Below are 16331 nucleotides of genomic sequence, written 5' to 3' on the forward strand. Positions count from 1 at the left end.
ACATCCCTCCCAAAAGACATTGCCATCTCTGGGGAAATTGTCTAATAAAATGGATTTTATTAAAATGAGACACTTTATTGCCATCTGCCAAAAAATGCCAGGATAAATATACAGATCTGTGGTGTCTCAGTTATAAGCAGTGCCTGGTCCTGGGTAGTGCCCTGTGCCCTGAACAATGGCACGGCCCTCCGCAGTGGCCTGTTGCAGGCTCCATCCCAGGGATTGGCTGCCTGGGGCAGCACCAGTGCCTTTGTTTTCCATGACCCTCCATCACCGTGCATCCTGGGCACCCACCATGAGAAAGGGGCGCAGACCTTTTGGTCTGTTGTCAACCGGCTGCCCCTCTCTAGCAACGCTGTACTCTGCTGGAAGTTCTGCCACGTGTTCCACAAACTCCTCCGAGATGGACACCCAAATGTGAGTTCCTGGGGCTGCAGGGGATGGCTAGCAAGTCAGGGACCCGTGTGGGGAAGGTACGACTGCCTGGGCTACAGAGGCCGCCGTCTGCTCCTGCACTGGGAGTGGCATCTGCCCCCTTCTCCTGGCCTTTTGGTTGCCAGTTAGAGGCGGGTTTGTCTCTCTCTGTCAGCCTCTCCTCCCCACCACAAGACCATCTTGTACCATATTCCATCTCCTCTCCTTCTCTTATCATAGGCTGTTCTCTTCCCTCTCCAGGTCCTGAAGGACTCTCTGAGATACAAAAACGAACTGAGTGACATGAGCAGGATGTGGGTGAGTTTGGAGTTGTGCCCAGGGGCCATCTGTGCCTCCTTATCCTTCCCCACAGGACACAGAACCAAGACTATGAAATGGAACAAATTTGTCTCTCTTAACTTATTTAGGATTTCTCTCATGAGCATGAGGGAGGGGTCAAGGATGCCTCCAAATAATACCATGATATCCAGAGTCTTACTGGGGTCCCTGGAAGCTGTAGGGAAGTTCTAGGGCCTGGGAGCTTCTCCTGCCAATGGAACCTCATGTCACAACGTTCTCCAGTTATTGGGATCCCTCAACAGTGACATTGCCACAGTTCTCTCTTTCCCTTCCACTGGCCCCATTGGGGTCAAGTAGCACTGAGAACTAGCATTCTCAATTCTTAATGCCAGTGCTTTTTCTTTCCTGTCTAGGGATTCTCAGTGTCTTAGGATAAGGGAGGAGGTAGGTGGCAATATCAGAATCAATTGAAAAGAGTGTTTTTATACACACACCAGAATCCCTCTAGATTCTGATATCCAAGGAGTATGTGTATGGACGAGAGATGATCTGCCTTTTGAAGAATCTCCCCAGTTGATCCTGCCATGTCCCATAGCCCCCACTGGTTGAGAACTACTACTTTAGTCCTTTCCTTCAAGTTCTTACCTGTATCTGTCTGCACCCACAAAATGTTCGCAGTTGTATAGTCTAGTCTCCTATTACAAATGAGAAATACAGGCCCAGAGTGGGAAGCAGCTTTTCCTAAGTCACAAGGCTAGTTAACCTGAACAAAGCTGAGAGTTGTCCCCAAATCTCCCAACTGCGTGCTAGAGAGCTTTCTATTACATCCCTGTAACATGGAAAACTTAGATCTTTTCCCTTTTTGTTAGAATTTGCTTGGTATATCTTTTTCTATCCTTTTACTTCTAACTTTTCTATATTCTTATGTCTTAGAAATAGCACTTGTAAATAGCATTTAGTTAGATTTTTTTTTGTTCAAGATAGTAGTCTTTGTCTTTTAACTGGGCATTTACTCCATTTACGTTTATTATAATGCATGATATGTTTAGGTTTGTATCGTCCATCTTATTTTGTGCAATTTGCCCCATCTGTTCTGTTTCTGTATCTCTCGTTTCTTTCCTTCTTTTGGATTGATTGGGTATTTTTTTCTTATTCCATTTTTCCCTCATTACTAGTTGGGAGATAAAAATAAAAAACACCACCTACTTTTATTTTTTATTTTTTGGTATGTTATGTAATAATTAGAAAATGCATGCTTAGTTTATCAAGGTCTAAAATTCATATCTTTGTTTCCTGTATAACACAAAGATCTTAGAATATTTTAACTGCATTCACTCCCCTGTATGTTATTGTTGTCATGTATTTTGATTTTGGTTATGTTTTTCTTTTTAGACCCTATAAGATATTTTAATTGTTTTATTCTGTGCTCTTCATTTCTTCTTACATCTCAGACCTTACATCTGGGATCACTTTCTTTCTGCCTGAATTATTTTCTTTAGAACTTGCTTTAGTGAGAGTCTGCTGGTGGCAAACAACTGTTTTTACTTGTTTGAGAATGTCTTTATTTCATACTCATTCATGGAAGATATTTTCTCTGACTGTAGAATTCTGGGATGACAGTTCTTTTCTCTCAGCATATGGAAGATATTATTCGAGATATCCTTCTACTGACTTCTGGCTTCCATCATTTTCATGAAGTCAGCTGTCAAACTCACCATTGCTACTTTGAAGCTAACATGTGTTTTCTTCTCTGGTCATTTTTAAGACCTTAATACATGTCGAGGTGTCAATTTATTTTAGATTCTTTAGACTTCTTTAAGTCTGTGGGTTATTATCTTCTATCAGTTGTGAAAAATTCTCATTGTCTCTTCAAATATTGCCTTTGCTCCTCCATTCTGTCTTTTCCTCTGAGACTTTGGTTAGAAGTATGTTAGACTGTCTCACTCTATCTCCCATGTGTTTAAACCACTATTTCATTTTTTTCTACCTATTTATCCCTATACTGCATTCTGGATAATTTCATTAGATCTGGCTTTCAGCTCACTTATTCCCTCTTCAACTGGGTCTAATCTGTTGTTAAACTTCTCCATAAAGTTTTCAACTTTAGTGTACAGTAGTCCCCCCCTTATCTGCAGGGGATACATTCCAAGACCCTCAGTGGATATCTGAAACTGCAGATAGTACCAAACCCTATATATCCTATTTTTTTTTCCTATACATACACACCTATGATAAAGTTTAATTTATAAATTAGGCACATAAGAGATTAACAAAAATAACTAATAATAAAATAGAACAATTTTAACAATATACAGACGTGCTTCATAACGACGTTTCAGTCAACAACAGACCGCATATATGACAGTGGTCCCGTAAGATTATAATGGAGCCTAGGTTTGTATACGCTATACCATCTAGATTTGCGTAAGGACACTCTATGATGTTCCCACAATAACAAAATTGCCTAACTATGCATTTCTCAGAATGTATTCCTGCCATTAAGCAACACATGACTGTACTGGCATAAAAGTTACCATAGATCTTAGGAACTTCTGCACACAATTTTTTTTTCCTTATTAAGTTGAAAACTTTCACTTTTTCACTTAAATGAAGCACTTTATGGCTTCTCGTTGGCATATCTGAATTGCCGGGCATCAATCACTCTCTTGCCTTTTGGGGCCATTATTAAGTAAAATAAGAGTTACTTGAACATAAACACTACAGTACCGTGACAGTCGATCTGATAACTGAGACGGCTACTAAGTGACTGACGGGCAAGTACCGTATACAGTGTGGGTATGCTAGATGAAGGGAAGATTCACATCCTGGGTGGGATGGAGCAGGACAGCACATGATTTCATCACGCTACTCAGAACAGTACACAATCTAAAACATATGAATTGTTTATTTCTGGAATTTTCCATTTAATATTTTCAGACCATGGTTGACTGCGAGTAACTGAAACCACAGAAAGCAAAACCTTGGATAAGGGGGGGGCTGCTGTAGTTTTCATTTCTTGGAGGGTTTTTTTTTTCCCCCAAATCTGCTTGGCATTCTCTATAATTTCTTGTGCTCTGCATATATTTTGAAACAGTCTTTTATTTATTTAGACATATTATACATAGTCATTTCATATATCACTTTTGATACTTCCATTATCTAAAGCCCTTAGAGATCTGTTTCTGCCATCTGTTGTTTTTGGTGAATTTTGCTCATGCTATATAGTTTCTTTTTGTGCTTAGTTATTTCTTACTATGAGCTGCTCATTTTCCTTGGAATTTTATTTGTGGGGATTCTTCGAAGTCGGTAATGAAGGCAGGTTCCTCCGGAGAGAACTGGCATTTGCTTCCACTGAGATCACTCTAAATTAAATTCTCAGCTTAAGGTTTTGTGAATTCCAGGCAGATCCCCTTGAGGATTGGCTCATGGGTCCAATTCCCAGCAGCAATCTTTGCTCTCTCTGATCACAACAGTGATCTGAGGTGGTGGATTTTCTCTGCAAGCCTCGGTGCAGCAGTGCGAGTGTGTGTTATTTCCAACTTACCCTTAATTCCCCTGCTCCGAGGAGGCAGTCTCTTGGATCTTCCACTAGACTCTTCAACTTGGGCAGGCCAGAGCCCTGCCTCCTATTCACCACCTGGCCCTTGAGGCCCAGAAAACCAGCATTCAGGTTCACCTGCTGTGGCGGAGTCTCCCCTCCCCTTAACTCCATCACCCCAGCAAACCGTTTACTCTCCTGGTATCTGTATTTATTCAGTCCCTGTCCTGAGGATTCCTTACTCTCTTGTTAGTTCATTAATGCCTTCAAAAAGAAGGTTTTAATATTTTACCCAATATTGTTCATAGTTTTCAGTAGGACAGTCAACCCAGGTACCTGGCCTGCCTTGTTATCCAAAATGGAATTCCTTAGGGTCTTTCTTCCTGTGTAGTTCTGTCTCTTCCATTTGACTAAGAGTTTCTGAAGTTAGAAATCTTTTTACTTTTTTTTTTAATTAAGGCTTTATTTTTCTTTAGAGCTATTTTAGGTTCATAGCAAAATTGAGTGGAAAGTATGGAGATTTCTCATATACCCACTGCCCCACGCATGCATAGCCTTCCCCATTATCAACATCCACCACAGAATGGTACATTTGTTGCAATTGGTGAACCCACATTGACACATCACAATCACCCAAAGTCCATAGTTCACATTACGGTTCACTCTTGGTGTTGTATATTCTATGGGTTTGGACAACTGTATAATGAGAGGTATCCCCCATTATAGTATCACACAGAATATTTTCACTGACTTAAAAATCCTCTGTGCTCCACCTGTTCATCCCTCTCTGCCCCCCAAGCCCCTGTCAACCACTGATTTTTTTACTGTCTCCATAGTTTTGCCTTTTCCAGAATGTTATATAGTTGAAATGATATAGTATGTAGCCTTTTCAGATTGGCGTCTCTCCCTTAATAATATGCATTTAAGGTTCCTCCATGTCTTTTCATGTTTTGATAGCTCATTTCTTTTTAGTGCTGAAATATTCCATTGTCTGGGTGGACCACAGTTTATCTATCCATTCACCTACTGAGGGACATCTTGGTTGCGCCAAGTTTTGGCAGTTACGAATAAAGCTGCTCCAAACATCCGTGTACAGGTGTTTGTTTGGACATAAGTTTTCAGCTCCTTTGGGTAAAAACCAAGTAGCGCCATTGCCCAATTGTATGGTAAGAGTATGTTTATTTTTGTAAGAAACTGCCAGGCTGTCTTCCAAAGTGGCTGCACCATTTTGCATTCCCACCAGCAATGTATGAGAGTTCCTGTTGCTCTACATCTTCACTAGCATTTGGTGGTGTGAGTGTTCTGGATTTTGGCCATTCTGAGTGTGTAATGGTATCTTATTGTTGTTTTAATTTGCATTTCCCTGGTGACATATCATGTGGAGCAACTTTTCATATGCTTATTTTCCAGCTTTGTATATATTCTTTGGTGAGGTGTCTGTTAAGGTCTTTGGCCCTTTTTTTTCTTTTTTTGGTGAGGAACATCAGTCTGAGCTAACATCTGTGCCCTTCTTCCCCACTTTATATGGGATGCCACCACAGCATGGCTTGACGAGTAGTGTGTAGGTCCGCACCTGAGATCTGAGCCTGCGAACCCTGGGCCACTGAAGCAGGGCACGTGAACTTAACCACTACACCACTGGGCCGGCCTCCCCATTTTTCAGTCAGGTTGTTTTCTCATTGTTGAGTTTAAGAATACAGTCATGGGGCCGGCCCGGTGGCATAGCAGTTAAGTTCGCATACTCTGCTTTGGCGGCCCGGGGTTCATGGGTTTGGATCCCAGGCGCAGACCAACGTACTGCTTGCCAAACCATGCTGTGGCGGCGTCCCATATAAAGTGGAGGAAGATGGGCACGGATGTTAGCCCAGGGCCAATCTTCCTCAGCAAAAAGAGGAGGATTGGCATCGGATGTTAGCTCAGGGCTGATCTTCCTCACAAAAAAAAAAAGAATACAGCCATGCATCACTTAATGACAGGGATACGTTCTGAGAATTGCATCATTAGACAATTTCATCCTTGTGTGAATAGCACAGAGTGTACTGAAGGGGAACAAAATTTGCCACACCAAAATGTGTCTCTTTAACATGAGGATTATTTTAGGCTGATTATTTTTAAGAAACAAAAGACTGAGAAAGTTTTTCTTTTTGCCTCTCCCGTTACCTGCCTAAAAGAATTCAGATTAAAAAAACGTGTCTCAGGAACTGAGCTCTCACCTTAGTGTCACATGAACCAGGTGGTGGCCAGGCAGGGACCTGGACAAGCCTGTTTGTTGGGCCCCCGCTGTGTGCTTCTGTTCCTGGGCGGCCAAGCACTTGTTTTCCCAATGTTTGCTCCTTTCCAGCTACCTGTGAATTGCCTTCTCTTTGAAGTCCCCAACTCTCCCCACCCCCAACATCTTCTTTTGTCTTTACCTGAGGATGGTATTTAAGGTGAGGGCTTCGGCCATCTTGGCGAAGTTACTAGGTTTTCCTGGGTTTCTCTCATGTATACATGTTATTAAACTTTTGTTTGTTTTTTTCCTGTTAATCTATCTCAAGTCAATTTCTTAGACCAGCCAGAAAAACCCAGAAGGGTAGAGGAAAATTTCTTCCTCCCCTACAATACACAAACCTAGATGATGTAGCCTACTACACACCTAGACTACGTGGTACTCATCTTACGGGACCACTGTTGAGTATGCTGTCCATTGTTGACCAAAACATCATTATATGGTATGTGACTGTACTTTGTATATTTTGAATAACAGTCCTTTATCAGATGTGTCTTTTTCAAATATTTTTTCCCAGTCTGTGGCTTATCTTCTCATTTTCTTGACAGTGTCTTTGCAGAGCAGAAGTTTTTAATTTTAATGAAGTCCAGCTTATCAATTATTTCTTTCATGGATGGTGCCTTTGGTGTTGCATCTAAAAAGTCATCACCCTACTTGAGGTTAGCTAGGTTTTCTCCTCTGTCATCTTCTAGGAGTTTTATAGTTTTGCATTTTACGTTCAAGCCTGTGATTCATTCATCTTTTACTTTTTGATCCTTGTGCATTTTCATGGGAAGTATAGTATAGTATAGTTTGGTGATGAGCATATTTTTTGCTTTTTCTACTTTTTACTACTTTCTAATTTTTCTATGGTGGACAAGTATAATGTAAAAAATCAATAAAATATGAATTTTCATAGAAAATTAATACATTAGGAAATACTGTCATCTCTGCCATTGCTATTTTTAACCTCCCCTGATTACTCACCCCCCTTTGGTGCCCTTTGAGACAGGTTTCAATGGGGTTCCTTTACTCTAGAGGATATATATGCACTAAAAAAAAAACGTAGAAGTCAAAACTTATATGGGAGCCACAGGTATTCAGTTTAAGGGTTCTTTGTGCCCCCATTTCCCTCCTCTTTTGTATATAACTGGGAGTTGCCAGCATCACTCTGCTAATCCTGGCTTCTTCCCAGGCCCCCAGGATGTGATGGCATGGGCAGACTCCATGGGAGGCTTATTCTTCAGCTAAGATGGGTCCCATTTCAAATCCCCATCCCACATGTAATACTGTAGATGCTGTTAGTCTGTCAGAGTCCATCTGGAGGAGGCATCTCCTCTCCAGTGCTTAGATGGACAGAGAGAAGGAAGGAAAGAGCCTATAGCCAGAACGTGATTACTAAGGATGGGAGACTTAAAATTCTTAAATAAGAAGCCTTGGCCAGAATTTATCCAAAGCAAGTCCTCATGTTTGCACACAGGATTATACTCTAAGAATGTTCATTGAAATATAGTTTATGATAGAAAAAGTTGCCTACATGGGCCGGCCCCGTGGCTTGGCAGTTAAGTGCACGCGCTCCACTACTGGCGGCCCGTGTTCAGATCCCGGGCGCGCACGGATGCACCGCTTCTCCGGCCATGCTGTGGCCACGTCCCACATACAGCAACTAGGAGGATATGCAACTATGACATACAACTATCTACTGGGGCTTTGGGGAAAAAAAAAACAAGGAGGATTGGCAATAGTTATGTTAGCTCAGAGCCGGTCTTCCTCAGCAAAAAGAGGAGGATTAGCATGGATGTTAGCTCAGGGCTGATCTTCCTCACAAAAAAAAAAAAAGAAAAAGTTGCCTACAAAAAAACGTACAACGGTAGGGAATTGGTTTGATGAATTATAGTATGTACTGGGCAGTCACTAAAGATAATGATATGGAAGAAAATTTAAAAAGATAGAAAAAAATGCAGTATATTAAGTAAAAAAAATGGATTCTATTTTATATTTTAAAATAAAAGGTGGAGCACAGAGGATTTTTAGGGCAGTGAAACTACTCTGAATGATACTGTAATTGTGGATACATGTCATTATACGTTTGTCAAAACCCACAGAATGTACACTGCCAGAGCCAGCCCCTAATGTAAACTTTACTTTGGGTGATAGGGACCCAAAGTGCACGTTCATCAGTTGTAACAAATGTCCCACTCTGGTGCCGGATGTTGACAGTGGGGGAGGTTGTGTGTGTGGGGGTAGGGGGTATTTGGGAACTCCCTGTGCTTTATGCTCAATTTTGCTGTGAACCTAAGACAGCTCTAAAAATAAAGTCTATTTAAATTGAAAAAAATAAAATAAAATAACACTTTATACCCTAAAATTTTAGCCATGATTATATCTGGTGGTTAGATTAAGGAGGATTTATTTGTCTGTAGTTTTCTATATTTTCCAAATTTTCAACAATGGACGTTTGTGATTTTCATAATCACAAGAAAAAAAATTCTTTAAACAAAGGATGTCCAAGGGGCCGGCCCAGTGGCATAGTGGTTGGGTTCGCATGCTCTGCTTTGGTGGCCCGGGGTTTGCAGGTTCAGATCCCGGGTGCAGACCAACACACCACTCATCAAGCCATGCTGTGGTGGCATCACTCATACAAAGAAATAGAGGAAGACTGGCAACAGATGTTAGCTCAGGGACAATCTTCCTCACAAAAATGAATGAATGGATAGATAGGTAGGTAGGTAGGTAGGTAGGTAGATAGATAGATAGATAGATAGATAGGGAAAGAAAGTAAGTAAGTCCTGGCTTTCAACCCAAAGGTCCTTAGTGTTGACACCTACTTTCTTTCCTCTTCCTGAAAGGGCCACCTGAGTGAAGGATATGGACAGCTTTGTAGCATCTACCTCAAACTGCTGAGAACAAAGATGGAGTACCACACCAAAGTGAGTCTTTGCCGACAATTCTGCCACCACCGCTGGCTCCTTCCCCCACAGCCCCCTCACCCCTCTGTGGGCTTAATTGTCAGGTCTTTCTGGGACTAAGACAGCCTGGGCCCCTCCGGGAGTGTTTATACCACATCCCAGCTGTATGAGAGGAAAACATTTTATCCGGCAACCACAGTCGGGCCCAGGGTGTGACGAGGGGGTGGGATTTGGGCCCATATCTCTGCACCTTTTGTTCCCCATTTTACAAATAGAAGAACCCTATCCGCTAGGTTGCCTTACGAAAATGTTTTAGAAGAACTGACTTTCCTGTTAATAAAAACAATTCATCCCATTTATGTAGTGAGTTTCCACACAGAACCTTCTTTTAATCAATTTATGACTTTAGTCAGTACTTTTCAGGCACCTAACGTGTAAAACTGTATGCTGGGTTCCAGGTGGCATATAAGAATAGGTGATGGGTCTGCTCCTCAGGAGTTTGTGGATTCTTTGGGGGAGGAGGCTTACATCCTGGCAGTAGCCGTGTGACCGTGCAAAGCAGCTGTGTGCCTATAGACAAGAGGTAGGGGCGCTCTGAAGTGATGGAGGGTCATGGTGTCTGAAAGGGTAAAAGGAGGGAAGGGGGCTTGAAGAGGACCTTGAGGGATGGGTGTGGTGCTAGTAAGTAGTGGGAGAGAATGGCATGCCAGGTGGGAGAGAGAACAGCCTGATGAGGGAGCTGGCAGTAGAAACAGAGAAGGGAGGAGATTTAAGAAGAAATAACGTAATTTGTTGTCTTTGATGTACTTGGAGGGTAGCTTCGATTCATTGAAACAATCCTAGTCTGTTAAATCTTTTCTGTACATCATTTAGTCCTCACAACAACTCTATAAAGTAGACATTATTATATCCTGAGAAAGTAGAGTTTGAAGAGTGCTCGAGTCCCTTGCCTGAGCCACGTGACTCCTCAGTTGTGAGGTGCCCATAGGACACCAAAACTGTTCTGTGCTCAGTGGCTGCCCCTTCCTCCCCTCGTGTGTGGTCGAGTGCCTCCCTGGGCCAGAACTAGGTCAGGCTCTGAAGAGAGAAAGGTGGATAGACTCTGCCCCTGCCCTGGGGCGGCGTAGTCTGGTGGGAGAGAGGTGGTGGAGGGAAAGAAGATAGACACGTACACTAAGCACTGGAACTGAGAGAGGCAGAGGGTGGTACAAAGCATGTGAGGGGGCGTCTGGCCCCGACTCAGACAACCTGGTAGGCTTGTCAGAGGCAGTGACACCGAGCTCGGCCTTGGAGTGTTCCAGTTCTGTGCTGCATAACACAGCACCCCAAAACTTAGTAGCTTAAAACAACAGCAGTCCATTGTTATCTCGCACACTTCCCGCGGGCAGGAGTTCCAGGCGGGCTTCGCTGGGCAGTTCTGGCCGGAGGTCCCTCATGTGGTTGAGGCAGATGCTGGCTGCAGCTGGAACGGGAGGGACCGGCCTGGCATCTCTCTCTTCATGGCGTCGCGGCGCTAGTCAGGGCTTCCTCACAGCCTGGCGTGCATCCCAAGAGAACAAGGTAGAAGTGCGTGGCATTTCTATGACCTAGCCTCAGAAGTCGTGAAACACCCCTGGCACTGTCCTGTATTGACTGAGGCAGTCACAGAGATACCTAGACTCAAAGGAAGAAATGTCAAAGTCACGTTGTAAAGAGAACGTGTTGAATGGGATGTGTTGTAATAGCCATCGCTGGAAAATGCCATCGGCCGCAGTCCTCCTCTGGCCCCGCAGTTCACATCCCTCCCTCCCTCCCTCCTGCAGCGTATGCTCCCCCCTCCCCAGACCCCAGTCGGCCACATGGCAGATAGAGAGGAGGGGGCCGATGAAGAAGAGTGGGGTGGGCGTTCCAGACAGAGGGATCAGCTGGAGATGTAGGGCACGAGCCCCGGAACAGTTTGCTGTTCGTGTGCAACTAGCAGTAGATCCACATTAGTGCGAGGAGCGGGCAGAGTGGAGAGTGGCAGGTGACTGGGCAGCTGTGTGAGACCATCCTAGTCACAGTGTGGAGGGTGACTCGGGGAGAGCCAGGCTGTCAGTGTGGAAGATGGTGAGAGCCAGAACTAGGACAGTCGTCTGTGGGACTTCCTGAAGACTGTCAGGAAGGGAGGAGAGAGAGGCGATAACTGGAGGGAGATGTGGGGCCGTGGGAAAGGTTTAAGTGACAGGAAGAGGGGCAGAAGCGCAGGGAGACAGTGGGCTCCGAGAGGACAGAGAACATGTGTGCGTGTCTCCTTGTGTCTCGTGTGTGGCCCAGCATCTAGCCCAGAGCACGGGCTCAATCAGGACTTGTGGGATGAGTGACAGAATGAACCAGAACCTAGATCAGAGTGAAGAGCACACAAGGAGGGGCCAATCCTGAGTCAGGAAAGAAGCAGCCCTTCTCTTTTGAAGCTGGAGGGCAGAAGGACAGCTGGGTACCTTCAAAGTGGGGGAGGGAGAGGGAAGCAGGATGCTGAGGGAGTTACTGCATGGTGTAAGAAGGAAGGCACGTGCTGGGAGTCAGGCACCAGGTGTGCGAGTGGGACAGTTGTTGACAGAAAGCGGAATTGGCTGGGGCAGCAAGGACTGTTATGGGGTGCTAAGGCTAGAGAGCATGAGTTAATAATGATGCCAGTTGTGAGTCCTTCTCCGGGGAGATTGGCAGCTGGTCCTAAGCACGGAGCATGTGACGAAGATGCAGGCTCACCAGGTTTAACAGCAGTGTAGTGGAAGGACAGGCAAGAGTGGCGAGGGCGTGGGAGGAGGGGACCAGGTCACCGTAACGTCCAGACTGAGGGAGGAAGTACATACGGCCAGAAGGGGGCAATAAGGAATTGGCCAGCTCTGAGACAGGAGCAGGAGTGGGGGCCAGAGAGCAGGAGAGGCCCTCACAGACAGAGGGCTGGGTGTCAAGCCAGAGGGTGAGGTGCTGGAGTGGAGGATTTCTGTCTTCAGAGCCTAAAGTATTAGCACTGGAGTTTAGAACCCCCCGATGGACTGGCCGCCCATCACTCTGTGCCCATCTCCACCTGAGGCTCTGCCCTGTGTTCCATCCACTCTCGACAGACCGCACTGGGGAAGAGGGAATGATACAGATACTCAGCAAGATTGATGATACAAAACAATTTCTCCTGACTTTGGGGTGCATGATGTAATATTTTCCCAACTTCAGGTTTATTTTACTAATTATGTTTTGCTAAAGCTAGTATGAGAATGGGTTTGCCTTCCCTGAACTCACAGTAGCGGCTTTGGGAAATGGCCACAGGACAGGGGGAAGCCTGGGTAGGATTCAGAATGTTCTGGGGATGAGCAAATGCCTGCGTCTTGTGGATGGCTGGGAGCGGACTGTTCTCACATGCTCGGTGTCACTGTGCCACAGGAGAGTATCTTTAAAAGAATGTTCCGGGGCACAGATTGTTAGGGAGGACTCTCTCCTGGCTCCCAGGGATGGGTGGAGCCTTTGCCTCCAGTGATGGGGAATGGATGTTCTTCGCTGTGAGCCATTCTAGGGGTCTGTGTGTGGAGGCGCCATACGAGTACGTGCCGTACCAGCAGGATCCGGCCTTCCGCTGCCTGAGCTCAGTGGAGACAGCTTGCTTGATGGCAGCTTCATTGGCCCGTGAGCTCTTGAGGTGCCCAGTTCTAACTTCCTTCCTCTGCCTCCCTTCCAGAATCCCAGGTTCCCAGGCAACCTTCAGATGAGTGACCGGCAGCTGGATGAGGCTGGAGAGAGTGATGTTAACAACTTGTGAGTGGCCATCGTCATGCTCTGGACCCAGTGGGGAAGAAAGCCTTTGTAGATGCTGTCACTTCCAGTTAGGGTCACAGAGGGCCTGATGGCAGGGGCAGTGGCTGGGGTGGGAACTCAAGTCCCTGGGTGACTTGGCCTCGGGGCCACCTGCTGCTGGTGCCTCATCCAGAACCCTTCCAGGCTGTCGCACACTCCGGGGCTCTCTTCTCCGTGTTACCCTCCACCCTCCCAATCCAGCGTGGTACCTGCCCTCTCCCATTGCCACTGTCACTGTTGAATTCACCCTGCTTGATCTTCAAATGGGGGGGCAATAATTGGAGCTGGTGTGTGCGTGCAGGCGCGTGTGCATTGGGGCTGGAGGCAGCAGCATAGAGCACGGGGGAAGGGACAGGGGAAGCATTGGCCTTAGGCTATGGAGTTTAAGACCTCTGTCCTCTTGGACCCAGTTTCCAGCTAACAGTGGAGATGTTCGACTACCTGGAGTGCGAACTTAACCTCTTCCAAACTGGTGAGTCTCTCCATCCCATCTGGCCCAGGCCCTCATGGGAACTGCCTCATTCCCAGCCTTGTTCCCTGCTTGGACCAGCCAGCCTAGCCCCCCTTTCCCTACAAGTTGTGCAGCACAGGGCCAGGAAAATGGAGATATCCACACCCTGTCTCTGCTCTCTCCATCCCTCATGCCGGGAGGGGCTGAAGTTCCTGGACGTTTTCCGAGTCAGTGATTTCATATCTGAGCAGACAGACCACTGCTGCCCTGCTGGCCTCTCCAGAGTCCAAGGACAGGTCCAACCTCTGACAGCCCTGTGGTGGCCCAGCCCTGTCTGCTTCAGCTGGGCTGGCACTCAGGGTAGATTTCTGCTCAGCAGGAAGGGCTCCGATCGGCTGTTTGGTCAGCAGCGGGGGGAGAAAGCTGATTGAGTTGGGTTGTTACCCAAGTCCACGTGAGAAGCCCACGAAGTCCTGTTCTGCTAGCGGGGCAGTTGGCCGCTCTTCTGGGCCCCCTTCTGCCGAGAGTTCTGGTGCCTCTGGGCTGTCAGCCCCTAACACTTCCCAGCAAGACTTGGGAAGGAGGCAGCCAGTTCCCCTCTCTCCTGTGCCCTCTCTTTCCCACCCTCCCTGCTTGGCTCCCTCTTCTTTCCCTGGGGAACGGAAGAGCTAGTTTTCTAAAATTCAACATGTTCCACGACGAGTGTCCAACTCCACAGAAGAGTACGTTCCAAACTGCGAGCTTTCATGCAGAAGCTAGGCAACCTTCTCGGCATGTGGACAGGCAGGGCCTGCTCCCGGCACTTTGATTCCCTCATGAAGGACAGAGACTGTCTCGCCCTAAATTTCACCTTCCTTCGGCATGCTCATCTGTGCCGCAGACACTCTCAACCAGGCTGTTGTGACCCAGCGCTGTACCAGGCCTGTGACCGGGCGGCACATTCCTTCCTGCTTGACCCATTAGTTCAGTGCAGGATGTAGTCAGAGAAACAGCAGAAATAGAAACCGTGGTTTGTGGGAGAAATAAGGTATTCGGCCTATTAGCAACCTATTTGAGCAGGGAGAAGTCCTGCTCAAAACAAATGTCAGTGGAGAAGTCAAAACAACACTCAAAATACAGCCCCTGCCCTGAGGCATTCCCAGCCAGGTAGGAGAAATGGTGTGTGTGGACACATTTTTTTTAAATGCATTGGAAATGTTTGCGTAAAAGTGTGCAAACAACTGCATGTTGTGTGCTAATTTTTAGTTATTTAGCTCTGGGTGGAAAGGGCCTATGTGGATAATTCAGAATTCATTGACATTCAGCTTGGAACGTGCTGGATTTGAATGCAGGTCTAAGTGATACACTAGGAATTGTCATCCTTGGGAGAGTCCTGTCTAGAAGTTGCCACTCCGCTGACCCAAGCTCTCTGCCAGCAGTTCTGGCCTCCTCGGAGCCTGCCTGCCACTGCTGCAGTGGGTGGGAAGCAAGTCAAATGTTTCAGCTTTTGCAGGGTCCCTTCCAGCCCTGACAGACTGGGAGTGGAGTGAGCAGAGATGTGATAACACCCGACAGGACTTGAGGAGGCCAGGAGAACGTGTATGCTACAATGCAGGCGAATGCCCCGCCCTAGTGGCCAGCTCAGTCATCCTTTTCGCTCCCACATCCAGTGATACCTGGCTGCTTTGATATGCGTTGATCGCTTGTATTGTTACCACTAGACGCTGAGCTCCTCCTCCAGAGCAGGACCCATGCCCTGCTCATCTTTGAAGGCCCTCTCCTCTAGCCCAGTGCCTGGAATAGAGCAATGCTCAACAGAAAAATTCGAGTAAGCTTGCTTTAGATAAGCACCAGTGAAGACACAAGAGGTGATACTTAGAGTTTTCTCAAGGAGAGCTACCCCAAGTCTTTGCACAAACCCCTACATGGTTAAATGGCAGTGGCTTTCACGTTCCTGGGCGGGCGTTGATTTGGAATGAAGAGCCCTCTGCTGCATATCTCCCCAGCTCCCCTCCCTGTCCCCAGTCACCTACTGCGTGCCACCAAAATCAAGAGAAGTGGCTTTGGAAGAAGTCTCTCTAGCTTCTGAGTCCTAGTCTGTGACCTGCAGGGTTCCAACCGATACCCCAGAAGGGTGCCACTGGTTTTCAACGGTGGGAAACATGGGCAAATTAGTTAACATTTATTTTGAGCATTTGCAGTGGTTCTCAAAGTGGGGTCCTTGGACCAGCAGCATCAGCATCACCTGAGAACTTGAAATGCAAATTCTCAGTTCCCACCCCAGACCTACTGAATCAGACTCTCTGGAGGTAGGGCCCAGCCATGTGTGTTCTAATAAGGCCCCCGGGTCTGCACTGTTCAGTATGGTAGCCGCTAGCCATGTGTGACTATTTAAATTAATTACAATTAAATAACATTAAAAAATCAGCTCCTCAGTTACACTAGCCATATTTCAGGCGCTCAGTAGCCACATGTGGCTAGCGTATAGGACAGCCCGTATAGAACACTTCCGTCATCACAGAATTCTACCAGACAGTCCTCCTGGCAGTTCTGATGCATGCTCAAGTTTGAGAACCACTGAGCTAGGAAATATAGTTTTCAACCCTGGCTGCATATTAGAATCAGCTGGGGGGCTTTTGAAACCTACCAATGCCCCAACCCTACCCCAGACCAAATAAAGCAATG

The 16331-nt window shown here is 46.3% G+C and overlaps 1 protein-coding gene across 4 annotated transcripts in view; it reads left to right on the forward strand.

The window, feature by feature from the left end:
* Positions 1-16331, forward strand: part of HIP1 (huntingtin interacting protein 1) — a 142272-nt gene that overhangs the window by 95394 nt on the left and 30547 nt on the right. For 3 of the 4 annotated variants that reach the window (XM_014796544.2, XM_087417721.1, XM_087417720.1), the window contains exons 3-7: positions 275-417; positions 676-732; positions 9350-9430; positions 13101-13177; positions 13627-13688. In XM_014796544.2, the coding sequence (XP_014652030.1) occupies positions 275-417; positions 676-732; positions 9350-9430; positions 13101-13177; positions 13627-13688 (420 nt within the window). Of the gene's footprint in view, positions 1-274; positions 418-675; positions 733-9349; positions 9431-13100; positions 13178-13626; positions 13689-16331 lie in introns of those variants that run through there. The other variant, XM_087417722.1, reaches the window with a different exon arrangement.

The sequence above is a fragment of the Ceratotherium simum genome, chromosome 26 (genome assembly GCF_057802395.1).
Source record: "Ceratotherium simum simum isolate JZ-2026a chromosome 26, ASM5780239v1, whole genome shotgun sequence".
In the NCBI taxonomy this organism is placed as follows: Eukaryota; Metazoa; Chordata; class Mammalia; order Perissodactyla; family Rhinocerotidae; genus Ceratotherium; species Ceratotherium simum.